This window comes from Protopterus annectens, chromosome 8.part0 (genome assembly GCF_019279795.1).
Source record: "Protopterus annectens isolate FY-2018-M chromosome 8.part0, PAN1.0, whole genome shotgun sequence".
Classification (NCBI taxonomy): domain Eukaryota; kingdom Metazoa; phylum Chordata; order Ceratodontiformes; family Protopteridae; genus Protopterus; species Protopterus annectens.
This window is the reverse complement of record NC_056741.1, coordinates 145,538,210-145,564,708: the sequence shown is the minus strand read 5'-3', so window position 1 is coordinate 145,564,708 and position 26,499 is coordinate 145,538,210. Positions and strand designations below refer to the sequence as shown.

General features: G+C 42.7%; 1 protein-coding gene across 3 annotated transcripts in view; it reads left to right on the top strand.

Annotated features, from left to right (window-relative positions):
* PHC1 (polyhomeotic homolog 1) overlaps nucleotides 1-26,499 on the top strand; it is a 1,492,233-nt gene that overhangs the window by 690,955 nt on the left and 774,779 nt on the right. For 2 of the 3 annotated variants that reach the window (XM_044079656.1, XM_044079655.1), the window contains exon 6: nucleotides 24,396-24,551. The exons of the other annotated variant lie outside the window; for it this stretch is intronic. In XM_044079656.1, the coding sequence (XP_043935591.1) occupies nucleotides 24,396-24,551 (156 nt within the window). The remainder of the gene's footprint in view (nucleotides 1-24,395; nucleotides 24,552-26,499) is intronic. 3 annotated transcript variants of the gene reach the window in all.

Here is a 26,499-nt window from a genome sequence, read left to right as displayed (position 1 = left end):
TTCGAACGCAAAATGCAGCGAGTACTTCGCTCTACTTCCCCAACCAGGGAAATCCCCCAGAGACGCTCTAGTCCATGTTTGGCCATCCGGTTTACTTTATGCCTATCCACCTCTCCCCCTCAAGGTAAAATTCTTGCGGAAAGCTCATCGGTTTGGGAGCAGAGTGGTCCTCATAGCCCCATTTTGGCCTCGTCAAATGTGGTTCCCTTGCCTATGGTCTCATCTGGCCAATCCTCCATGGATTTTGGATCCCACTCCAGATCTGATTTCTCACCCCCTGGAGTTGACAACTCCAAACCTGGACAGTCTCAAGCTCACAGCTTGGTTGATCCAGTTCCAATCATAGCTAGGACTCCCGGTATCTCCTCCTCTGTTAAAGCTATTTTAGTAGCCGCTCATAAACCTTCTACTAGAAAGGTCTATAAGAGCAAATGGAAATGTTTTTCGATCTGGCAGAACATAGACATTTGGATCCCTTTACAGCCCCGATACCAGCTGTATTAGAGTGTTTGTCACACTTATTTGATCAAGGTGCCAGCTCCTCCACCGTCAAATTCCAATTAGCAGCAATTGCACACTTTCATGTGGGAAGTGATCTCGGTTCGTTAGCTTCTTCCAAGATCTGCAAAATTTCGTAAAAGGTACTTTCCTGTTAAGGATGCAGTCCCTCCGTGGGATTTAACCCTTGTTCTTCAGGCTCTTACTGGCCCTCCCTTTGAACCTGCAGCTTTGGTGGATCTTAAATACTTATCTTGGAAAACAGCATTTCTCATTGCCATCACTTCGGCTAGAAGGGTGTCAGAGCTTCAAGCCCTTTGCGCCAAACCTCCATATCTACTCTTCCATAAAGATAGAGTTTCCCTCAGGACCAATCCCTCCTTCTTACCTAAAGTCACTTCTGAGTCCAACATTGCTCAATCTATCAATTTACTGTTTTTTTCCCAAATTATCAAAACAAAGGTGAATACAAATTACATTCTTTGGACGTGCACAGACAATTGAGGTTCTATTTACACAGGACTGCTGATCATAGAAAATCTGAGCAACTCCATGTATCTGTATCCTTTGCTAAACCCTTTTTGGGTAAACCTGTGTCAAAAGCTACATTGTCCAGATGGATTTCACAATGTATACTTCTTGCATATAAGAGTTCTGGCCGACCAGTACCTGTCGGAGTTCACGCCCATTCTACTCAATCGATTTCCACTTTGGCTGCCTTTTGGTCCAGGGTGTCCTTGGATGATATTTGTTCAGCAGCCACTTGGGCTTCATCCCATACCTTTATTACCCATTACAAGCTGGATATAATTTCTAGAGAGGGGGCTTCCTTTGGCTCTGCAGTGCTCCGGAATATTCTTCCATGAGGACCTCCCAAGTTTTTTTTTTGGTAGCTGGAGACTCTGTCCCACAGATTGATGAACAAATGAAGTTAACTACTTCAGATAAAGAAGTTATGTACTCACCGTAACGTTCCATCTGAGTAGGTAACTTCAGTTGTCAGCAACCAACCCCCCCCCTTCGTCCCCCTAACCTGTAGTTCGTCCTTTTAGGATCTTTGTGCTGCCAGTATCAGATGACATCAGGTTAGGATGTTTAGTTGATCCTTTGGTTGTAGTATTCTTTAATGCTAAGCAAACTCGATCTGAGGACAGAGAAGGATGGCAGGGGGTTATGGGTAAGGGGGAGGAGCTTGGAGCTTGGATTTTAGCTGAATAAAGCTGCTGGCTCTGATCTGATTCTGATCTGATACCCACAGGTTGCTGACAAATGAAGTTACCTACTCAGATGGAACGTTATGGTGAGTACATAACTTCTTTTCTTCTTTGTTTCATAACCTATTGTTAAGAAAGATTGCTTTCGTCCTTCTAGACTTCTTCAGGTCTGTGTACAAGAACCCTAAAAACAAACTATAAAAATATATATAATTGTATAATTAGTTAGTATTGTTATTACACATCATTTTGAATAAAGTGGAAAAAAGAACCAGAAAACAAAATAAAAATAAGAAAAAATGTATGTATGATGATGGAAACAAAATATACACTTAAATTACAACTGATTTAAAGTGGTATTTAAAACCAACTGGTAGAATAAAATAAAATAAAATAAATTAGTCATGTAAACAATGTGGCAATTTTCTAAGTTCCAGTGCACTTTTAATTGAGCAGTAGTAGTTTAGTCCAGGCTTCCTAAAAGAGTTCAGCTTTAATTGCCACATGAGTTAATGTTTCACCAGAATATTCGGGATGTCTCCTTCAAGATCACCCATGTCTATGCGATCCACGATCTGGAACTTAAAACCTGTGTCTCTTTTATGAAGAGAAAGGTGTTTGGCTAGTGCATTATTTTTACATCCAGAGCGGATTTCTGACAGATGACATGAAATCCTACGCTTGAGTTTATTTACAGTCTTGCCCACATAGAATGCATCACATTCATTGCATTGTGCCCTGTAAATTACTTTTGTAGCGTTACAGTCACCCCTGCACTGGTTTTAATGATTTTCTGCAAATGAGGGCAATAAAAACTATCACCTTGCTGTGTAAATATACAAAATGTACAATTAGTTTCACATCTTTTAGTGCTTTTCTCATATGGCCTAGGTTGAAATTCAACAAAACTTCTAATATTCCTGGCCTTCCTATAAACAAATGATGGGGCTTCACCTAAGATGTTAATCAGAAAAGTATTTCCTGTGACAATGTCCCAGTTTTCTTCAATAATATTTTTGATACTGTGATAATCCAAAGTGTATGTCAGAATGCAGATATTTTTGCATTTGTTATTCTCTGTGGAATTACTTAACATTTTTTTTATTGGGGAGGTTGAGTGAAGGTGCTTCAGTCCTTTTCAGTTCTGTAATGGGTTCAAGGATGTTTTTTAACATCTGACTTTCATAGCATCTCATTAGAAAATCGTTCAGGTTTCTCAAAAATGGTTCCATCTCTGTGGTAATTCTAGCTAATCTATAGCCTTGGGACTTAACTACATTATACTTGTTTTTTGTAGGATGTAGACTTTTACTGTGGAGTAATAAGTTAACCCTCATTGGTTTTCTGAATAGATCATTGTGATTCTGTTGTTGTTGGTGTCCTTGGAAATCTACATATCTAAGAAAGTGGTTGAAGTACAGCTATGGGAAGAGGTAAACTTCAGGAAGGGGGTTGTTTGATTGAGGTAAGTGATAAAATCTCCAAGATGCAAGGTGTCACCTTCCCACACAATAAAGATGTCATCAATAAAACGTAAATAGCATGTGATATGCTGCATATAGTCTGTGTTGATTAACACAAAGCCCTCCTCCCATTTGCCCAGGGCTATGCTAGCTATGCCGGGAGCCATGGCAGCCCCCATTGCTGTACCAGTTTTTTGTTTGTAGGGTAAAGAAATTGAAGTCAATTACAAGATTAATGAGCTTGCTTAACTTTTGCAGTTGTGCCTGTGTACCCTGATTATGTTTCTTAAAAGACTCCATAGCTGCTGTTATACAGTAATTGTGAGGGAGCACTGTGTACAAGGATCCCACATCAATAGTTAATAAAATATTGTCAGCTTCCACTGTAATGTTTTTTATTTTCCTCAAAAAATTCATTGAATCTCTTATGTATGACTTATTCTTTTTTGCTAGAGGTTTCAGCAAGTAATCAAGGTAAATGGCTGTGGCTTCAGTAAGGGAACCTCCACTTGCTACCACCAGTCTATAAGGTGGGTCTTCTCTGTTCTTGTGTGGCTTTGGTATTCTAAAAAAGCAAGGTAAACGTGGGCATGGGCTCCATAAATAATTATAAAGATTTTCAATGATGAGTTTTTCTTCCCATAATGTGGTGAGATTAGTGTTCCATAAATCGTGCTCTTTTTATGTCATCCATGGTAAATAACTCATAAAATCTGTTATCCTCCAGCATGTTCTCTATCTTTTGGTTGTAGCTAGTGGTATCAGTCACAAGTATACCTCCTCCCTTGTCTGCCTTCATTACATGCCTAGATTTATCATTGCCTAACTCAATCAATGCTTTTCTTTCTCCCTGTGTTAAGTTATAAAGTTTTTTTTATAAAGGAAGCTACAAAGGCTGACATCACATCTTTAAAAACAACATTGGAAAATGAGAGCCACAATGACCTAGGATGCTAAATTTGAGCTGCTTAAAGAAAGAGTGGAAGGATATAAGCAGTCCATTAAAGAAAGAAAGATTAATAAAATGAAACGAGATCAGCTGGACAAATCAGTTGTAATTTGTGTATATTTTGTTTCCATCATCATACATACATTTTTTCTTATTTTTATTTTTTTCTGGTTCTTTTTTCCACTTTATTCAAAATGATGTGTAATAACAATAGTACCTAATTATATATATTTTTATAGATTGTTTTTAGGGTTCTTGTACACAGACCTGAAGAAGTGTAGAAGGACGAAAGCGATCTTTAACAATAGATTATGAAACTAGAAATTGATTTTTACATGTAAAATGTATATGTATATATTTATATATATTTTTGATTTGCCAAATAAACTAAGGTTGATAAATTTCCAGCCATGTAGTATATTGTCTTGGATAAAATCACAGACTTAATCTACTTAATAATCTGGTTAAATAAGTACCACATCATTATAAATTTTATTTAAAATACATAAGGGTTATATATTATTTTGACAGCTACTTAGTAGGGCAGGATCAGATCGAATGTCACACTGATGGGGAAGGGATGTGAATTTAACATGTGTACCAATAACACTTTGTTTTACAGCACAATAAACCACTCCCATGCCTGATGAAAAGTATGTATGTATTTAGAAAGCTTGTGAGGAAATTATTACTCTATTTTTGTTTTACTTGGATTGCTTGTCTGTGTACTTAATAAAGGATTTTCGACTGGAAACAGACTGCCTGCCTTGCTTGGATTACTTTCGAAAACTTAGTAATGCTGTACAATTATATAATCTTCTATTATTATTTTTTGTTTTGGTTTTGTTTTGACTTGACTAGCTTAAGTTTGCTACTTCTACTACTATTGTCTTATCTGATTAATATACAGTGATTAACTAGAAATATATGGACTGAAAATCTTCCACACAGAGAAGTTTCTTACACTGTTTTAAATAAATAAATACTGTCATCGTTTTAGAAAGCCATGTATCTCCTGTTGGAAGTGGATGTTGATAAAAGACATGTGGCAGGTCAGAATAAATGTGGATCCTTTTATTTTGTGAGACAAACAATAGCATTCAGGGGTAAAAAAACTTTTTTACTAATGTAGCTAACAAAACATTATATATTAAAAAAAAAAGTTTAAGAAAGTGAGCCCTAGGTAAAGGTCATGGTCCCTTAAGGAGCATGGAAGATGCACAAAATTCATAACAATGTATTCTGGCAATGGATAGGTAGAAATTTTACCCTGAAATGTTGGCATCAGCTTTGGGGTGATGAGGGTGTTAAAAGTTAGAGGAAGCCTCAAGATAAATACAGGATACCAACAAGGGATAGGTTAATGGCTGAAACTTGTCATTGGAATTGCTAAGAGGAGGACACAAATGAGGCAAACATTTTCTGAAGACAAGCTAGTAGACTGTGTAACAGACACTGGAGAGTTGCAAACTGAAAAAAATATAGGGTCTGTAAATTAGGTGAGTTGAAAAAGTGTAAGGAAAGTTAATCAGAATTACTAAGTATCCAGATATCTATGCAGGAATGGGATCAGGACTGCCAGTTACTAAGGTATGTCACAAAATCTGATGGATTTAACTTAAGAATCATTGCTTATAAGTTCTTACGCATTTATTTTTGTACTCCAGACAAGTTGCAAAGCATGTTTATCTGGGCCTGTTGAAAATGTTGGAGATGCAGATTGGGTACATGGGGTGGGGTGGAATCATAAAATGTTCTTCGTGTTTCACTGTTGCAGTCATCACACTTGGGTTATCTGCCTGCAGGTAGCCCTCAGTCTGCCCGAATACCAGAGACTTAGTATTTCTGCGTCAGTTGCTGTCGCTTCAGGACTGATGTTAGGTCGTCGGGGGTATAAAACCAGGCAGCCGACGCCATTACATCAGTCTTTCTTGCCGAGGAGCCCGAAGCAGAAGCAGTTCGCACAAGTGCTGGTCGGCCGCTACCTGAGTTTTCGTTTCCGAATTGAATCATCCTGAGGTCTTGTAAAGCTCAGTACCCCGTTGGGGATCCTTTATTCTTGCTCTAACCGATGTCAGAAAAAGTTAACAATTGTCTCGCCTGTGTAAAGCAAATACCACACCGAGATATTCATTCTTACTGCATCACCTGTTTAGGCCCAGACCACAGTGTACCTCGCTGTCAGTTTTGTGCTTTGTTCAACACCCAAACTATTCATCGTTGGGCCCTTGTTGCTAAATACTTTCACTCTCGTTATCCGTATTCCGAAATGAATTTGGTAAGGCATCTGTCTACAGATCTTCTGAAAAAACATAAGGATAAAGACAGAGACAGACCGCACAGGTCCAAAACTGCAGACGACGCTTCCATTAAGCTAGTTGCCAGTTAGCTGGTAGTCAGTGAGGCACTTTCGCAGTCCCTGATGCTTGCTTCGATGGATTCGCAGGCCTCTGTCGAGACCCGTTCGGAGTCTGGTATGCCGTGAGACTCTTCTTTGACTACGGAACCTGCGGATGTCTCTACCTTGGATAGGTCCGGAGCTGCCGTGCAGGCACCGGCTTCCAAGGAAGTTCTTCCCATTACCGATATTCGACACAAACTGATGACGTCTTTCACGCCTTCAGTTCTGTCTAAAACTACTGACCTTCTAAGGCCAAGAGTACAAGCGACGCCTAAAAAACCGATGACCCATACTCAAGCACCTGCTTCTTTACCACACTCTCAAATGCTTAAACTGGCAGAAGACCTGGTCATGCTGATTAGGGGAAGCCAGCCTTCCCCTGCTAAAAGAAAAAGAGAACGGTCCCCAGCAGCTTTAACTGACCAGGAGCCTGACGACTCTGAGGTTTCTGAATATGAAGACATGCCTTTATCTGCTTATGAGGATTCAGATGCAGAGGAATCCATTCCTTCTGCTTCCCCTCCAGAGGAATTTTCGTTTGGTGAAACCCTGCATACTTTGAGAGCATTTCCACTGGGAATGCCAGGATTATCCTCAGTCCGAAAAGAGACCCTGGGAATTTTTAGATTTGCCACAGCATAGGCCCTTAGCCATCCCTCCTGTTCTGGATGTTGTGGATGATGCTTTTATGGAATCCAGTCTAACTTCTGATACTTTACCCCCCTGCTCCAAGGAAACCAGACGGGTACTAGAGAGTCCGTGACTCTCACAAATTTCTTTTCAAAAATCCTACTGCTGACCCATAGGTAATCTCCCAAGGGCCTAAAGGCATAAAAGCAACTACAGCTAAGAATCCCACCCCTTCGGACAGGGATTCCAGAGCTTTAGACAGATGGGGTAAAAAAGTGTACACCTCTGCAACTCTCGCCATTAGGGCATTGAATTGCCAGTTCCACATGCTGAAGTACCAGCAACATATTATGGAACTTTAAGCAAAAATTTTCTACCTATCCTGACTGTCCAGAAAATAAAGAATTATAGGAGTTAATCCATTCTTCAAGCCAAGTCAGCAAGCATACCCTACAATGTGGATTTGACACCCGAGAAGCATCTTGCAGGGCAGCAGTAACGGGTTCTGTACTTAGAAGGCATGCTTGGCTTAAGGAGCAGACCTTGCCAAACCATGTTAAATCAAAGTACCGGACCTTGCTTTGAACAAGGACATTATGTTTGGCACCAAAGCAGAAGAGGTTCTAAACAAGATGGAAGAAAAGGCTAAGTTTATGCAGACAGTCAAAGATTTTTTGCAATTGCAGCCTCCAAGATTCAGTAGGCATTGCCCCTTGAAACATTGGTCCTTTCCAGCCCCCTCTAGGCCATCTCAAACTAGGCCCAGGGGAAACACAGCCCCCAGATTACAGTCTCAGGGTATGCAGAGATCTAAGCAATGGAGTGCTTCCACTTCTAAAACAGGGAGTGCTAAGCCACCACCTTACAGAAAGAATCTCCAATGACTTCTCAACTCCTCTCCTCACCTCTGCCCAATTGCTCGTGCCCCTAGGAGGAAAACTTGCCCACCATGCAAAAAAACTGGACCTCCATCGCCAAAGACAGATGGGTCCTCAACATAGTATCCCAGGGGTGCAAATATCATTTCCACATACTTCCAACCCCAAAAGGGTTCCCAGACCTTCCTCCAAACCAGTGGGTAGAGGCACAAAACCAAGTTCAATCCCTGCTCTCCATAAGGGCAATTTGACCTGTTCCTGCAGAACAGATGGGTAAAGGGTTTTATTCTAGACTTTTCCTGGTACCCAGAAAAGAGGGCACCTGGCGCCCAATCTTAGATCTTTCCATTCTCAACACCTTCCTGGTGGTACCAAAATTAAAAATGCTCCCCTTCAGCAGCTTCTTCCTATGCTGTCCAAAGATGCCTGGTTAGCCATCCTAGACCTAAAGGAAGCCTATCTGCACATCCCTGTCAGGGACTCATGCAGGAAATATCTACGCTTCAGGGCAGGTTCTATGCATTATCAGTACTCTGTGCTTCCCTTTGGCTTATCCACTGCTTCCAGAGTCTTCACAAAATGCCTGGCTCCAGCCATTGCCTATTGCAGACAGAGAAAGATTCAAATATGCCCTTATTGGACGATTGCCTGATACAGGCAGACAGTCAGGAAAAGCTGTTGCAGCACCTGACATTTGTAAAGGACCTTATAACCTCCCTGGGGTACCCTATCAATGAAAAGAAATCATAACTAGTCCCCAGTCAAAAGATTTGTATTCCTGGGAGCAAGCTTGGACATAGCATCCCAGATGGCATTCCTTACTCCAGAAAAACAAGCCTATCTAACAGGCTACTTCGCTGAAATGGCCACCAGAACCCAGCTATCTGCAAGAAAATCCTGCAGTCTCTAGGGTTCATGGACTCTTGCATTCTACTAATTCCATATGCCAGACTGCATATGAGGAAACTTCAGTGGTACTTAAAAAGTCTTTGGTGCCAGTATTTTTAGGACCTGAAAACCATCATACCTTATCTAAGGACAAAGTTTCTTTGTGGGCAGCAGCATGCAAACACAAGGGGCTAACGTTTATACAACCCCACGCCGCCCAGATCCTAACCACATACGCATCAGACTATGCGTGGGGGGCTCATCTGGATGACAAATGCATTCAGGGCCACTAGAGCTCAAGCCAAATTCATCTGCACATCAACCAAAAAGAGATGCTAGCTGTTCAGCACACTGACAGCTTTCAGATCACTACTCTCACCAGGACCCCTGCCAATAAAAACCGACAACATCACAGTGATGTGGTACATCAACAAGCAGGGGGGAACCCACTCTTACCCACTCTGCAGGCTAGCCATGAACCTGTGGAACACTGCTTTGGCCATGCATATTCATCTGCACTCTCAATTCCTGTCAGGCAAACAAAAGTCTCTGGCAGACGACTTAAGCAGAAATCTCCTAGACCCATGTGTGGGAATTACACTTCGCCACCTTCAGCCTTTTATCCCAGAAATGGGGGACCCTGAAGGTGGATGTGTTTGCCTCCCCCTACAGTCACCAGCTCAGCAAAATCTGCACCAGGACACCTCACAGTAGGGCCTGGAAAGTGGATGCCCTATCCTTCCAGTGGGTAAACCTCTCAATCTATGCATTCCCCCCTCTGCCTCTTCTTACAAGAGTGTTACTCAAGATAAGACAGGAAAGACCAAGGGTAATCCTGATTGCTCCAGACTGGCCATTCCAGCACTGGTACCCTCTACTGCGCAGTCTGTCACCGGACCACCATGGCACCTACCCCAGATCCCAACCCTCCTCACTCAACAGGATTGACAGATCTTGCATCCGCAACTGCAAACCCTGAACCTTGCAGCCTGGCTTATTCCTTGAATTCTTCTCCAGTGGCCAGCCTAAGCAAGCAGATGCTGGACGTCATTCTTGAAGCCAGAAGACCCAGTACAAGGAAATCCTATGCTGATAAGTGGAAGAGGTATTGTTCCTGGATTCACTCTAAAGGAGAGGACATAGCACTGTCCTTACCTCTCATCCTGGATTACCTAGCAGATCTACTCCCCAGAGGCCTATCCTTCTCTTCCATTAAGATCCATGCCTCTGCCATCTCTGCTCATTACAGCACTGAGCCACCTCTCTTCTCTCACCCTCTCATCAAACAGTTCTTGAGAGAAGCCAACAACCTAAGGCCACCAAGGAGAGCCCCCACCCCTGCTTGGGACCTTAACTTTGTGCTGGAAAAGCTCACGCTGCCCCCCTTTGAGCCTGCAGCATCCGCAGACTTAAAACTCCTCTCTTGGAAAACAGCCTTGCTTCTGGCGATCACTTCAGCTAGAAGAGTGTCTGAGCTACAAGCACTTATGGCTGGGGAACCCTGTATTATTTTTTATGCTGACAGGGTCTCCCTCAGGACTAAACCCTACTTTTATGCCTAAGGTTGTGTCCAGTGTGGCTCTTAACAAATCTGTCCATTTGCCAACCTTTTTTCCTAATCCTCAAAATAAAGGGGAAGGATCCTGCACTCTTTAGACGTGCACAGACAGCTCAGATTCTACCTTGATAGGACTAAGCCTTTAAGGAAATCTGACCAGTTACTAGTCAGCTTTGCACCAGGGGCAGAGGACAAGGCCATATAAAAACAAACCATCTCCAAATGGATAGCACACTGTATCCATTTCTGTTACAAACACTATGGGAAACCACCCCCTCTGGGGGTCAGAACGCATTCCACTAGGGTAACTTCAACCTCTACAGCATTCCTCAGAGGAGGCCCTACCAGGGACATTCTGGAGCTGCTACCTGGAGTTCTGTTCACACCTTCACCAGGCATTCCCACCTGTCTGTCTTTTCCAAATCCGGGGGGGGGGGGGTTACAACAGCAGTCCTGCAGGGCATACTAGCCAGCCCCAACTCTTCTTGACTGTCTCCACCCATTCTTCAGCTTTGGGAATCAACCCACGTTTGATGACTGCAATAGTGAAACACGAAGAACGTAGTACAGTTGTGTATACTTACCATAAATGTAGATGTTCAAGTGTATTCACTGTTACAGTCCTGGTTTCCCACCCTTCAGCCCCCTTGTCTCTCTCTCTCTCAGTCTCTCTTTTCTTCTCTATCTCTATTACATATCCCTTACAGGGCTATTGGTATTTACTTTTTAGTGGTGTTTTTTCCACCATAACTTAGCTCCCTATTTGGGGGGCTCCTGACATTTGGGGCAAGAAAAACTGATGTAATGGCGTCTGCTGCCTGTTTTTTATACCCCTAACGACCTGACATCAGTCCTGAAGCGACAGCAACCGATGCAGAAATACTAAGTCTCTATTATTCGGGCCGACTGATGGCTACTTGCAGGCAGATACCACAAGTGTGATGACTGCAACAGTGAATACACTTGAACATCTACATTTATGTTAAGTGTACACAGCTGTACTTTCTGCATATGCCTGCAGTTTGAACCTTTTAAGGAGGAGTTTGTGGTTCTGATGCTTTCTGTACTGTGTAAGGAAATATTCCTATATGTTGACTTTCTGGGGCTTAGTAGAGATCAACAGATTCCACTTTTAATGCATTTAGTACTATTATCAAGTAAAGAGTTGACTGCTAAAATTTGAATTCTGAGGGGCCACTGAAGTTAGAGGTTTTACAAACTATGGTTATCAAAATAGAGAAATAGATGATGTGGAAGACACCTCTTACAAAAAAAAAAAAAAAAAAAAAAAAAAAAAAAAAATTGGTTTAGAAATAAGCGAATGTCTCTTGTCAGTATCTCTGTGGTCAAGTAGTGAAGTAACAGGTAAAGAAGCATGAAAAGAGAAACAAGGTGAGAAAGCGGTTTGGCCAGTCCCACCTTCCCACGCAAAGTGTAAGTTATAGTCATATATTTTCACAGGATATAGCTTGAGTAATCTTTGGCTCTTAGGTTTTTGTAAGTGCGATGTTTAATGAATTACCTAAGCAGTATTCCGTGGTATCAGGTGCAATGGTTGAATGTTTTATTAGAATTACTGTTAAAAGTTTAATGTTTTAAAGCATGACTGGCAAACAAAATAGTTATGTGGATATTCTGTTAAAATTTCTAGAAGAATGTGATAAGGCCGTTGACTAAAGCATACCACTAGAAATTATATATGTGTATATATATATATATATATATATATATATATATATATATATATATACACACTACTGTGTATATTGGATTATGTGCCTCTTGATACAGTGTGACCTCTGGTTGAACCTTAATTTCCTCCTTAGGATGATTTCAAAAGTTTCACTAAACTAGTCGATCATACTCCGTTTCCTTAGCAGTGGAAGAAAGCAGTGCTGAGTGGGCCTTTCAGAACCTGGGATATTCATCAGTGGCTTAGAATGAGTGAATTTATGAAGATGTACCAGTTGTTTTGTTTTTGGGAGGAGAAAGTTGTTTGGCAACCATCCACTTTTTTAAGTGGATTGCTTTCTCTATTGTTTTTTGCTATCATTCAGTCAGCCATCCATTAGCAGAAGATGCTTGGCTTATTTGTTGTTGTCCACTTCCCCAGAAGCATGACTGGCTTCAGTACTTCTATCGGGAATATCTTGTGTCATGCCAACTTTGTCCTCTGTTCGTGCCTTCCGCAAACAGCACTGCCTTGAGCATGACTTGAGGTAGTAGTTTTCTATGAGGTTTTGCTGAGATTTTGACTTTGTTCTCCCATACAACGACCTATCAAAGAAGTCCTCGATTTGGATGTAACAAATGCTTTTTTACAATGTTAGCTGATTTACGAGAGGACCCTCCTTGGGTCAAAATGACCTTTATCTCTGTCCTGTGTTCTCTTTACTTCTTTTTATGTTAGATGATATATATATGATGATATATAAAACATACTCAGTGGCTCTTAATAAAAATCTGCAAAAGCAGCAGAGACCACCAAAGCAGACACCCAAGCAACCTCCACACCCCATCACAAACCATGAACACATACTTCACATAGTCAGTGTGCCATGCAGTCACAGCCCTTAAGGCCAAATAACATACCCAACACACTAGTAATAGGCATCTCTATAGTCAGGCACACTGATGTCCCACTAACTAGGCTGGACAAGGAGAAGGTTACCGTTAGCTGCCTGTCAGGTGCCAGGATCTGCCACATAACACAAGCACTCCGGTCACTCCAGAACAAGTACAAGTACGACTCTGTCATTGTCCATGTTGGTGTAAATGATCTGAGACGTATCTCCCTGGACTACATGAAAAGAGACATGGAAGAGCTCTCTGATCACGTAGCCCAAGCAGGTATGACCCTGACCCTAGTAGCATCCTGCCCTCACCAAGAATGATGCCACAGTATAAATAAAAATTGATCAATTTCAACAATTGGCTAAGTTTCTGGTGTCATTCAAAGGGGATCCAGTATCTGTCCGCCTGGGATGACATGCTCAACAAGCCACGTTGCTTCGCAAGAGATGGCTTGCACCTGTCACCCTTAGGCTTTTGAATACTGGCCAAGGCTTTTACCACCCCCATAGTGCCTTTTTTTAGGCAAGGCTAAAAACACAAACCCACCACCACAAATAGCACAAGTAACCAAAAACTAAGGATGTTCTTCGTCTTCCCTTGCTGCAGTCCTGACTATTGGGTATAGTCCGCGTCCCAGTCGGCCCGAATACCAGAGTATAAGGCTGACGTCGGTCATGGCGCCTTAGACTGACGTCAGTACGTCAGGGTACTAATGCGCATGACCGACGTCATTTCCTCAGTCTTTTTTGCCGCATGGTCCGATGCAGAAGCAATTTTGCGAGTGCAGGTTGGCGTTCTGAGATTTTCCGAAACCGGAGTTTCAGACCGAAACAGAGTTGGCTAAGTAACCCGTTAGAACATTTTGGTTTTCTTGCCTCAGTATTTAACGGATGTCAGAAAAAGTGAATAACTGTATTTCTTGTGGGAAGCAGATACCGCATAGGGATTATCATACATTGTGTATACCTTGTTTAGGGCCTGAGCACGGCGTTGTTGGTTGCCGCTCTTGTGCTAGATTTAACAAGCGCACTATTAAGAGGAGGCTTGATTGTGCTAGGTTAGTGTTTGGGAAGCGTTGCAATTATAATATGCCGTCGGATGCTCCGACGCCCGCTTCATCCAAGAAGCGCAAGGACAAAACAGTGAAGCCTAGGGGTGAGGAACCGGCAGTCCCGGACGTCGGTTCTTTAGACGGCTCAGGGGAGCCAGAGGTTTTGCCAGGAGTCTCTATGGAGTCTCAGGCAGATACTTTACTGTTACAGGATGTGCCCTCTCAGGAAGTAGGCCAGGCTGAGGGGGCTTCTCAGGTAACTGTTCTTCCCTCTCTTCCCAAGGTAGTTAGGGCCTCTCCTTCTGTTGCCAAAGCTTCTTTTAGAGGTAGGCCAAGTTCAGCTTCTGTGGGAGCTTCTCCTAGCATTTCGGGCTCTGTGCCTAAGAAACATATGCTTAAAATGGCAGAAGATTTGATTACTCTGATTAGAGGTTCTAGGCCCCCGCCTGATAAGAGGCCTAGGGTGGAACAGGAGTTTGATAGTTTTGAACAGGGTTCACAGGCTTCAGAGTCTTCTGTGGAAGACTTGCAAGAGTTTCCTACTTATTCTGATTCTGATGTGGATGATTCCACTCCTACAGCTTCTCCTCCTGAGGATTTTTCATTTTCAGAGACTCTTCACTCCATGAGGGAGCACTTTAAATGGGAAGGCCAGGATTACTCTGATTCTAGGAAAAGGCTTAGGGAATTCTTGTTTTTACCCCAGCATAGGCCCTTAGCTATTCCTCCTGTGTTGAATGTGGTGGAGGATGTTTTTGCAGAGGCTTCCCTGAACCCTGACTCCTTGCCTCCTGCTCCTGTTAAGCCTGATAGGTATTATAGGGTGCCCGAAGCTCATAAGTATTTGTTTAAGAGTCCCAGGGCGGACCCAGAAACTGTTTCTCAGGGGCCTAAAGGTGTTAAAGCTTCTGTGGTTAAAAATCCTGTACCCTCTGATAAAGAGGCAAGGGCTTTGGATAGGTGGGGTAAGAAAGTATATACTTCTTCCACTCTAGCCATGAGGGCGTTGAATTGTCAGTTTCATATGCTGAAATATCAGAATTATCTCCTTTCACAATTGAAGTCTAAGGTGGATGCTTTGGCGGAAGGTATTGAGTGTAAAGAATTGCTGGATTTGGTTCATGTGTCTGAACAAGTGGGTAAGCATTCTTTGCAGTGTGGTTTTGATGCTGTTCAGGCCTCCTCGAGGGTGGCTGCTACTAGTTCTGTTCTTCGCAGACATGCCTGGTTGAAGGATCAGAATTTAGCTGAGCATGTTAAGACCAGGATTTTGGATGCTCCTTTACAGTCTGATGTGTTGTTTGGACCGCCTGTGGAAGCAGTTTTAAAGAAAATGGAGGACAAAGCTAAGTCTATGCAGACTGTTAAAGATTTTTTGCAGGTGCAGCCTCCAAAGTTTAGTAGAAATTGGCCTGCTAAGGGGTGGACATATCCTGCTTATGGTTCCCAGTCTAGGGGTAGGTCTAGACGTGGTAGGGGCAGGGCTCAAGGTTCGTTTAGGCCTAGATCAGACAGTTCACCTGCTCAGACTTCTGGTGAGGGCAGGGGTCAGTCCTTTCGTAAGCAGAACCAATGACCTGCCTTTTCAGCTGCCAGTGGATTCTCGTCTGGCAGCTCCCTTGGGAGGAAGATTGTCTCTTTTCAAAGAAAATTGGGATTTAATCACTCAAGACAGATGGGTGCTGGATATCATTCATCACGGTTACAGATTTTATTTCCACACAATGCAAGCTTTCAAAGGCATGCCAGATGTTCCTCCTCCACAAAGAAAAGAGGCTCACATGCAAGTTTCTCAGTTACTCCAGATAGGGGCCATTCAGCCAGTCCCTGTATCAGAAAGGGGCTTCGGATTTTATTCTCGCCTGTTCCTGGTACCAAAGAAGGGGAACACGTGGAGACCAATTTTGGATTTATCTATCCTCAACACTTATCTGGACATTCCCAAGTTCAAGATGTTGACGTTACAGCAACTGTTACCTCTGCTGGGCAAGGATCACTGGATGGTAACTTTGGATCTCAAGGAAGCTTACCTTCATGTGCCTATAAGGCTAAGTTGCAGAAAGTATCTGCGGTTTCGAACTGGAGATTTTCATTATCAGTTCTCTGCATTGCCCTTTGGCTTATCTACTGCGCCCAGAGTATTCACAAAGGTTCTGGCTCCAGTGATAGCTTACTTCAGGCTTCAAGGCATTCAAATCTATCCTTACTTGGACGACTGCCTGATTCTGGCTCAAGAAAGAGAAGACCTTCTACAGCATCTGGAATATGTCATAGCAGTGCTAAGATGCCTAGGGTATTCTGTGATGGAAATAAAGTCCAGTCTAGTACCCTCTCAAGACATGTGCTTTCTGGGTGTGAGACTGAATACAGCAGCCCAGATGGCCTTTTTAACCCCGGACAAACAAAAGAGTCTGTCACTTTATTTCCATCAACTATCTCATCAGTCCGTGCTGACTGCAAGGACAGTCCTTCAAGCATTAGGGTTCATGGCATCTTGTATTCTGGTGCTTCCCAATGCCAAACTGCATATGAGGAAGCTGCAATGGTATCTCAAAATGTATGGACACAGCACTGCCAAGATTTCGACACTGTCATTCACATAATACCTTGCCTTCAAAAGGAATTCTTGTGGTGGGCTCAGGAATGTCACCTAAACAAGGGACTCTCTGTGACCCGGCCAGAGGCGAGTCAGATTTTAACGACAGATGCCTCGGACACTGCTTGGGGAGCTCATCTAAATGGAAAGTGGATACAAGACAAGTGGCCTGCCAGACTACAGCATCTACATATCAACATGAAGGAGATGTTAGCAGTCCAGTTTGCATTGGTGGCGTTCAAGGAGTTACTTCTTCCAGGGCAGGTGTTGATTCTAACAGACAACACAACTGTCATGTGGTACATCAACAAGCAAGGGGGAACACATTCTTATCCTCTATGCAGGCAAGCAATGATTTTATGGGAGACTGCGTTAAGCCTGCAACTGACTCTTCAGGCAAGGTTTCTGCCAGGAGCACAGAACTCCCTAGCAGATGTATTAAGCAGACAAATCATGGATCCCCACGAGTGGAAACTGGATCTTCATGTATTTCAGACATTGACAGTGTCATGGGGAACTCCAGACATAGATCTGTTCGCTTCTCCACTAAACCACCAGCTGCCAAAGTATTGCACAAAGGGGTTTCATCACACAGCTTGGAAAGTGGATGCTCTGTCTTTCAGTTGGAAAAACCTTCATGTCTATGCCTTTCCACCTCTGCCTCTTCTTCCAAAGGTATTATTAAAGGTCAGACAAGACAGGCCAAGGATGATTTTGATAGCTCCAGATTGGCCTCGGCAACACTGGTACCCACTTCTAAGGAGTCTTGTAAAGAAGCCTCCATGGCCTTTACCTCTGATTCCTCATCTGTTATCTCAGAAGGACGGTCATCTGCTCAATGTCAAGCTGCAATCTCTTCATCTCACAGCTTGGCATATTCTGTGTTGAAGCACAGCAGGTCTCAGCTTCCTCAACAAGTTTTAAATGTGATTATGGAAGCTAGAAGGCCTAGTACTAGGAGAGTGTACGCAGAAAAATGGAAGAGATTTTTATTTTGGAGTACAGCAAAGAATTTGGAGATTTCAGAGCCTAATTTGAGTGTGGCTCTTCAATATCTTACTGAATTATTGGACAAAGGTTTGTCCTTCTCTTCCATAAAGATTCATGCTGCAGCAATTTCAGCTCACTATGATTGTGACCCACCTTTGTTTTCGCATCCTTTGTTCAAGCAGTTTCTTAGAGGGCAAAGAATATAAGACCCCACGTAGAGCTCCTACTCCTGCTTGGGATCTCAATTTTGTGTTGGAAAAACTTACTCTACAACCTTTTGAGCCTGCAGCTACTGCTGAATTGAAATATTTGTCATGGAAGACTGCTTTTCTGTTGGCTATTACTTCTGCAAGAAGGGTGTCTGAGTTGCAGGCCCTTATGGCAGTAGAGCCCTTTTGATTTTCCATAAGGACAGGGTATCATTACGTACTAATCCTTCCTTTATGCCTAAGGTGGTTTCTAGTGTGGCTTTAAACCAAACTATTCATTTGCCTACGTTTTTGCAGATCCTCAAAATAAAGGGGAAAAGATTTTGCACACTTTAGATGTACACAGGCAATTGCGTTATTATTTGAGCAGGACTAAGAATTTTAGGCAGTCTCAGCAGTTACTTGTTTCTTTTGCTTTGAGTTCACAGGGCAAGCCTGTGTCAAAACAAACTATTTCTAGGTGGATTGGCTTTTGCATTGCATTTTGTTATTCCCATCATGGCAAAGAGGTTCCAGCTGGGATTAGGCCTCATTCCACTAGGGCTACTGCCACTTCAACAGCATTTCTAAGGGGTGGCAACTAAGGATATTCTGGAAGCAGCTACTTGGAGTTCAGTGCATACTTTCTCTAGGCATTATCACCTGCCTATATACTCTAAGACTAGGGCTGGTTTTGCCACAGCTGTTTTACAAGGCATGTTGTCAGCTCCTGCTACTTTATAATTTGCCAGCCTCCCTTACCTCTGCTTTGGGATTCTACCCAATAGTCAGGACTGCAGCAAGGGAAGGCGAAGAACATAGTACAGTTTTGTACCTACCATAAATGTAGATGTTCGAGGATTCCCTTGCTGCAGTCCAATTACCCTCCCTCCTTCCCTCTGTGTTTTGGGGTGGTTGTGTACGTGAGTTTACATGCTTATATTTGTTGTATATATTGTTGTATATATTGTACATGTTTTTGGTGCAGGTTGTTTTGGGATTTGTCTTTTGGGTCTTCTGACATCTGGGGCAAGAAAAGACTGAGGAAATGACGTCGGTCATGCGCATTAGTACCCTGACGTACTGACGTCAGTCTAAGGCGCCATGACCGACGTCAGCCTTATACTCTGGTATTCGGGCCGACTGGGACGCGGACTATACCCAATAGTCAGGACTGCAGCAAGGGAATCCTCGAACATCTACATTTATGGTAGGTACAAAACTGTACTGTAATGCTACTCAAAGCCAGAAGTCTAAACCTCAAAATGCATGCACTCGAGGCACTCCTCAGTATGGATAACATTGATATCTGTGCAGTAACAGAAACCTGGTTTAAGGGTCTAGAGAGCACCCCCAACACTACCAAGATATAACTCATACCATACTTTTCGGCCACAGAACCCGGACCGAAACTCAAAAGGCGGGGGTGTATCCATATTCATCAAGGATACCCACAACTCCAGGTTAGTGGCGCAGCACAGTGCCTCAGAGATCATCCATGTGCAACTAACAACGGGCAAAACTGCAATTCAAATTGTAGCTTGCTACAGATCACCCACCATGACCCAAGACCCCCATTCCGCGTTTCTGGAGGCACTGGAAAATATGAAGGTCCTACCAAATGCCCTAATATTGGGTGATTTCAATTACCTAAATATTAACTGGGAGAAATATTCAAGTACTAACTCCCTTGCCCAATGCTTCCTAGAATTTATAAACTCGAACGCCTTGGATCAACTGGTCAACACCCCCACCAGAGGTGACAACATATTGGACCTGGTCATCACCAACATGGGTGACCGGTGTTCTACACCAGAGGTCAGCCCCTCGCTGGTCAGATCAGACCATAGACTAATCACTCTGGATATCTACATTCCGCCCCCACCCCCAGTCAAGGAAACCACCATGAAAAACTTTTCAAAAGCAAACTTCACGTTACTTAAGATCGAGGTGGAAAGGTTCACAGCCCCCATGCTAAAGGACAGCACTGTCCAAGCTGCTGAATCCCTTACAAAGGCACTCTATGAGCACCTGCAAGAATGCATGGATCGTGCTATCCCAAGCAAAACCAAGACTCACTCCTCCAAGAAAAGGAAACCAGTCTGGTGGACCCCTGCCATAAACAAGCTATACAATAGAAGGAGGAAACTAGTACATAAGAGAGTAAAATCCCAAGAAGGAAAGACATCCCTGATCAGTATCAGCAAGAAACTACGATCCCTCATAAAATCATCCAAGGCTAGCTTCGAAAGAAAAATTGCCAAGGACTCCAAAGATAACCACAAAGCGTTCTTTATCTATGTCAAGAACCTAAGTGGAAACTCTCAGATCTGCTCTGAGTTAGTGCAGAATGGCACAAAATACACTGAACCGACTGATATTGTAAACATTCTGGCAGACAGGTTTAGTGCAAACTTCACCCCCCTCTCACCCCCTAAAGGGTCCATAACCGTACCAGAAGATTGTAGAGCCCCGGCAGTCACTGACACACAGGTTAAAACAGCCCTATCCAAAGCCAAAAATACAGCTTCAATGGGACCGGACGGTGTCCCAGGCTGCGTCTTACACGAACTCCAAAATGAACTAGCCCCTCACCTAAACACACTGTTCAAACTCAGCCTCTCTACAGGCTACGTACCCATAGAGTGGCGCACAGCAACAGTTATCCGGCTCCACAAAGGTGGAGCCACAACGGACTCTAGGAACTATCGCCCTATAAGCCTGACTAGCCTGGTCTGCAAGGCTGTGGAGCGCATCATCATGGAACTCATTAACAGAGACATTGGGAACCTCCAAACATTGGACCCTACCCAGTATGGCTTTCTTAAGGGCAGATCATGCCTCCTAAACCTGGTGGACTTCTTTGAGACAGTTACCAAGGCTTTAGATGAGGGAAAGGAGGTCCACACAGCCTACCTAGACCTCGCAAAGGCTTTCAACACCATTCCCTATTCTGGCATTATAGACAAGCTCACCAGCCTGAACATAAATCCCTGCGTCATGAGATAGGTTGCCAGTTTGCTCATGGATGGAACCCACATGGTGAGAGTTGCAGGCTTTTGGTCCGACTCCAAACCGGTTACAAGTGGCGTTCCCCAGGGCTCAGTCCTGGGACCCCTCCTGTTCGGTATATACTTCTCAGAGGTACAGGCAGGCACAGGAGGACTATGGCTGACCAAGTTCACAGACGACTGCAAACTGGGGGCCATAATTGACTCTCCGGCTGATACAGACATCCTCCAGAAGGGTCTCACTGAGACGGATACCTGGTGTCACAATCATGGCCTCAAGCTAAATGCCAAAAAGTGCATAGTCATCCCCTTTGGAAAAAACAAATCCCCGAGAGCCACACGCTCTAGGGATCTAAACCTCACCATAACGATAAATAGGACTTGCTGGAGGGATAGATTCCTGTCCCAGAGACTCCCCATGCTTTGGAACAGGATTCCAATCTACATTAGGCAGAGCCCCTCACTAACACTCAAGAGAAACCTTGACTAGTGGATGGGAAACAGAAAATTTACCCCGGGGATCACTGCAGTGGCTCTGCTGGACAGAGGCACAGGGAACTAATGGCTCTGCTGGACAGAGGCACAGGGAACTAATCTAAGGTGGCGGCGAAAGCCAACACATTCTGGCTAGGTTTACATATGCCCTCGGGCAGATAGCCTAGTTTTTAGCTATATCCTTACATAATATAACAATGTGGTGTCAAATCTGCTTTGTGTATTAGTTTTGGAAGAGGGACCTTTTAGGACATCCTGAAAATGGATTTTTCAGGAGGGAAGAAAAGCCAAATTTAAGTGGACCTGTCAAGGTGGGTCTTCTCATAGATAAACTGATATGGTAATATTTGCATGTGTTTTGTCTGAGAGGGACATCTGAATTTGGATCTCTTATTTTCCTTTACTTCATCTATTCTTTTTTCTACCCCATGTAGTTTTTCTGATTAATATTTTCGTACTCGTTTAAAAAGTAGATAACTTTTATAGGATAGTAAATACTCTATTTTTGTTTGCAAATTCTAGAAGATAACATGTTGACGAAAAGAATTGTGTACTGGCGTGTTGAGCACTTTACTTAATGCAAAATGTAAAAGATACCATGTTAAACCATGGAGGTGTTGATGCTGCAAGCCCATGTAGTTTTTATTTGGTCTTTTTATCCTCTACCCTCTTTTTGACTGTTAGGTCTGTATCTGATAGACTAGTCACATCCTTCTCCATCCTTACCCTTTGTGGATATGGTGGGAGAGGAGTTGGTGTTCTGATTATTACTCTGAGGGGTTAGGAATGTTTTGTGTCTTAACCTTAACCCCCTCCCATGAAGAGTAATGAGTATTCTGCTGGCCCACTGGTGCGTGTGTGCTTCCACAGGTTTACTGACTGCAGTTGTACTGCAGTGCAGCTTCGCAGGTGCAGTTATCTGCTTTCTATATCATACTTTCTGCTTACCATAATCTACAGTGTCCCCAGGATGACAGCAACACAGCAGGACATGACCCACTGCCCTTCTCTGGGGATGGTCCTGTCAACCGTAACCACTGACTGGTATTTCACCATTTTTACAGGTTATTCAGAGCTTCATCCTTCTGCACTACAAAGCCCTTGTGAGTCTGCATATTTATTATTTTCACCATCAAGAAGAGGAGAAAGTCATGTTGTTAAATCACTTCAGAAGTCCCTCTGAGAAATATGCATTTAATGATGACTGCTACGTCAGTACTGTACCAGACTTGCCAGAAGGTTAATAGTTTTAATTACACTTCTTGGTAGATGCTGTTACTCAATGTGTTGTACTTATTGCAGTCTTTAACCCACCCTTTTGGTTAGGAGTATATTTGGGGGTTTCTTGCTGCTTGATGAGCCCTTTTTCTGATGAACAGGAATGGTGAAACATGTTAAAAAAAGGGCAATTTAACAGAACAAGAATGTGAAACACTGGGGATAAGGAAGGTTATGCAAACTCAAATGCAGAGGTGTAGAGGGTCTTGTCCGTCTGCAAAAATTTTTTGTCTTTTTTGTTAGATGTCATTGTGCAATGTTTAGATGGAGTTAGTTTAGTGCACCTTTACTACTTTTGATACTGTGATTAAAAAGAAACGTCATCCTTGTTATGGAACATAGCTGGTCAGTCTCCGTGGTACAGATCTGTGTCAGATTTTTATCAGTTTATTGTTTTCAGTACTGTGCTTTTCTTTCCTTGTTCTCATGGGTAATGTAATGTTTCTGACTTTGGCTTTTGGGTAGCCTGCAAATGGGCCTTAAGAAAAGGAATTGGTTTGATGTACTTAGCAGGTAATGTCTTCCTCCCATATAATTTTCCTAGATCTGACTCGTATCTTATCTTATTTTATTTGATGGAAAATGTGTTGTTCCTTATCAGGATAGCCTTATAAACCTAATTTATGTTTAAATGCATTTCTTAGTTAACCCTTATAGCAGCAGTATCTAGGTCTAGTTTGCTGTGTGTGTGTGTGTATATATGTATGTATATATATATATATATATATATATATATATATATATGTATATATGTATATATATATATATACATACACGAGAGTAACATCAGGCAGTCTACAAAGCGCAGACCTTTTCATTTTTCTTTTATTTTTAATGCAGCATTTTTTTATTTTTTTTTTCAAGCTCAGTTTTGGGTGCTTTGCTGTGTTTCAACCATCAACATTGCCGTAACAGTTTGCCCATTTTTCCCCTAGAGAGCTTATCTGCCTATGCACTCCTTTCTAGACTGAGACAGTCATAAGAGGCCTTCATCCAGGAAGCCATTTAGAGTTTTTTCATATACACTTGACTTTTCCAATCCTTAAGTGTTGTCCTGCCAGATACTACAATATTGGGCTGCATACATGTGCAGTATTGCTCATGCTTAGCCCTAGTTACAACTTGACATTTCTTGGTATTCCTGCTCCCCTATGTTCTAGTAGCTGTTGGCTTCCAGCATGTTTTTACTGCTAGGATACATAGCCTCCGCTATGTGTCAGCACAGTTGTGGGACTAGACACTGTCCCTTCCCGCATGATGGGTTAGCAAACCATGACCACTCACTCCTATCCTACTTTGCCCAGTTTCTGTTCTCGAGTTGCTGGTTGAATGAGTCATAGTAATGGTTTATATTCCTGTCACGGAGCAGGGTTATTTTTCAAATGTTTGGATTCAATTTTTGTTTTTGAACTGTATAGATTTTAAGCTATATATTTTTTCTAATTTTCTAAAATTGTGTGGTAGGTTGAAGGTAAAGGTAGTACGAAATAGAAGTAGATGGAGAGTTGTTCATTTTGACGGTAATGCTAATATGGGTGATTGATTTTCTTTTGATATTTACATGCAGCTATCTGAAATTCAAGGGTTCTTTTGCTTCCCTTTGCTAGGTGAATGGTGTCCTCCCCCACAGGAAGAAGAGTGGCCTTTCTGTTCAGCAGAGTAAAGTGTATTCCCTCACCTTCACCAACAGCTTGAGTTGATGTCTGCATTTTCTCCTTTTTTTTTTTCTTTAGCCACAGCTCGGAGGTTTGCTCCAGGTGAACCGCACCCTGAGCCGTGCAGTGCCTCTCCCCTCCCAGCTCATCCTCATGCCCAACTGCACTGTGGCAGCCGTTCAACAGCAAGAGGTCACACCTCAGTCACCCACTGTGCACAGTGATTCAGACCAGGTATGATTGTGCGTATTTTGGGTGGGGGGACAGTTAGTGGTTTTGAATAAACATGGATTTACATGTATATTTATACTGTCATATTCATTTAATAATGGCAGGAAAAAGTTGTGTACTGTAAAAGGAAATTAGGTAATATTCTTGTGCTGTTGACCTGATGGTCATTTAAAGTTAAAATTCTTGAAAAGCCAGCATCAAGCTGAAATTCACTTAGTTAAATAATGACATCTCTTAATCTCTGATTGCATTGAATACTGTAAAGATTTGTTTTTTTTTGCCTGTAAGTAGTCATAAATGCGTATCAACGCCAGCATGTTCTTCAGCCTTGCATTGCCATCTTACACTCATCACTGTGCTTCAGTTATTTTTTTAATATGTTTTTGTTTTACATCAGCAGCCATGCTTGTATTCATACTGCATCCTTGCCATGTGTATTCTGTTACATTCCAGAACATCTTTTATATGCAAAAACTCATTTATGTGTATAATGTATATGTGTGTGTCTGTCTGGCAATTTAATGTAAAGGATTAAGGCTGTAAACTGCTGTAAGCTTCATCCTGTAGTCCATGATTTGATTACCTCAGCCTTAATTTGCTTGCTGTGTGACTTTGAGCAAATCCCTTAACCAGTCAGTGCTCCTGTCTCACTCCTGAAAGAAGGCTTGTGCCTAGTGGGTACATTTAGTTAAAAGGGGATAAAACAAAAATAAAATAAATCTGCGAACAGATATTCATGTACTTAAATATTCAAGCACATTGCCAGATGCACATTCTGTTAAAACCTCTGACCCCCCCCCCCCCCTGACTACCACCGGATTCATTTTAGATCTGTTCTGCTTCTGCAGTTTCATTACCCATTCGCACTTCTACAACATGTTTTCCACTCCTGCGTGTGGGTGATTTTTTACACCTGTCTTTCTTCATCAGCTTCTGTAGCTTAAGAAGGTCAAGTCCCATGCCATCTGTGAATGAATCATATTCATAGTATTTCTGTGTCCCCAGTTTCCCTCTGTATCCTTTGCTTTTCCTGTATAGCCTGTGATGCACATCCTAGTATTTACTGTTGAAGTCTTTATTTATGGGATTCCTACCTGTAGGTAGCCTAACTGACTGGCATGCGTCCCAAAGCTTTACCCACTCCTAGTGCTTCATCTGAGGCCTGCCTACCAGGATTTGATGACATCGGTGGTATAAGAGGTGTGTCAAAGATCTCATCTTCAGATCCACCTTTGATGCCTTAGGTCACAAGCAGGGAACCAAAACTTCAAAACCATCACCTGGAATGTCTTCACATATGAATTTCCTGGAGATCCCATCTTTCCCTTCTGTAATTATGATGTGGGCTTCAGATGCTGCAAGGTCTCTGGCTGTCAAAATAGCTTTGGGAGCATCTGTCCAGGAGGACATGCCAGAAAACAAAAGCATGTTGCTTGCCAAGAAGTCATGCGTGAGGTCATGGCCAAAACTTCCAGATCAGATTCTATTGTTGGGGCTGCCAAAGCACCTAACCCTGTACAGGGTGAACAGACCTTCGAAACTTCAAGCCATCGGTCATGTCCTCGGGTCTCTGTGTGCTTCTCCCTTTTCGTGTGTATGTGTGTTCTTTAGAGGAAGGCTTCTGGAGGCATTAGATGATATGAAACCAGACTGACATCCCCATTTTGTCAGCAAAGCCTTACAGAGACCTTTGACAGTGTCTGTCTCCAGGGTTACTTATGCACAATGCAGGCAGGAGTCCGGGCCATGCTCCAAGGCATGGACAAACAAAGGCACTTAGCATGGAATGTGGTATCTCTTTGTCACACACTAAAACATGTATGTTAACAGACAACTATTCTGAACTATATTCTGACTCTGATGTTAGCTGATCAGAATAAAACATTAACCAGGATTAGAAAGAGTCCACAGTGGGATACATCTCTCCTTGGAAGGCCAACCGACTACATGG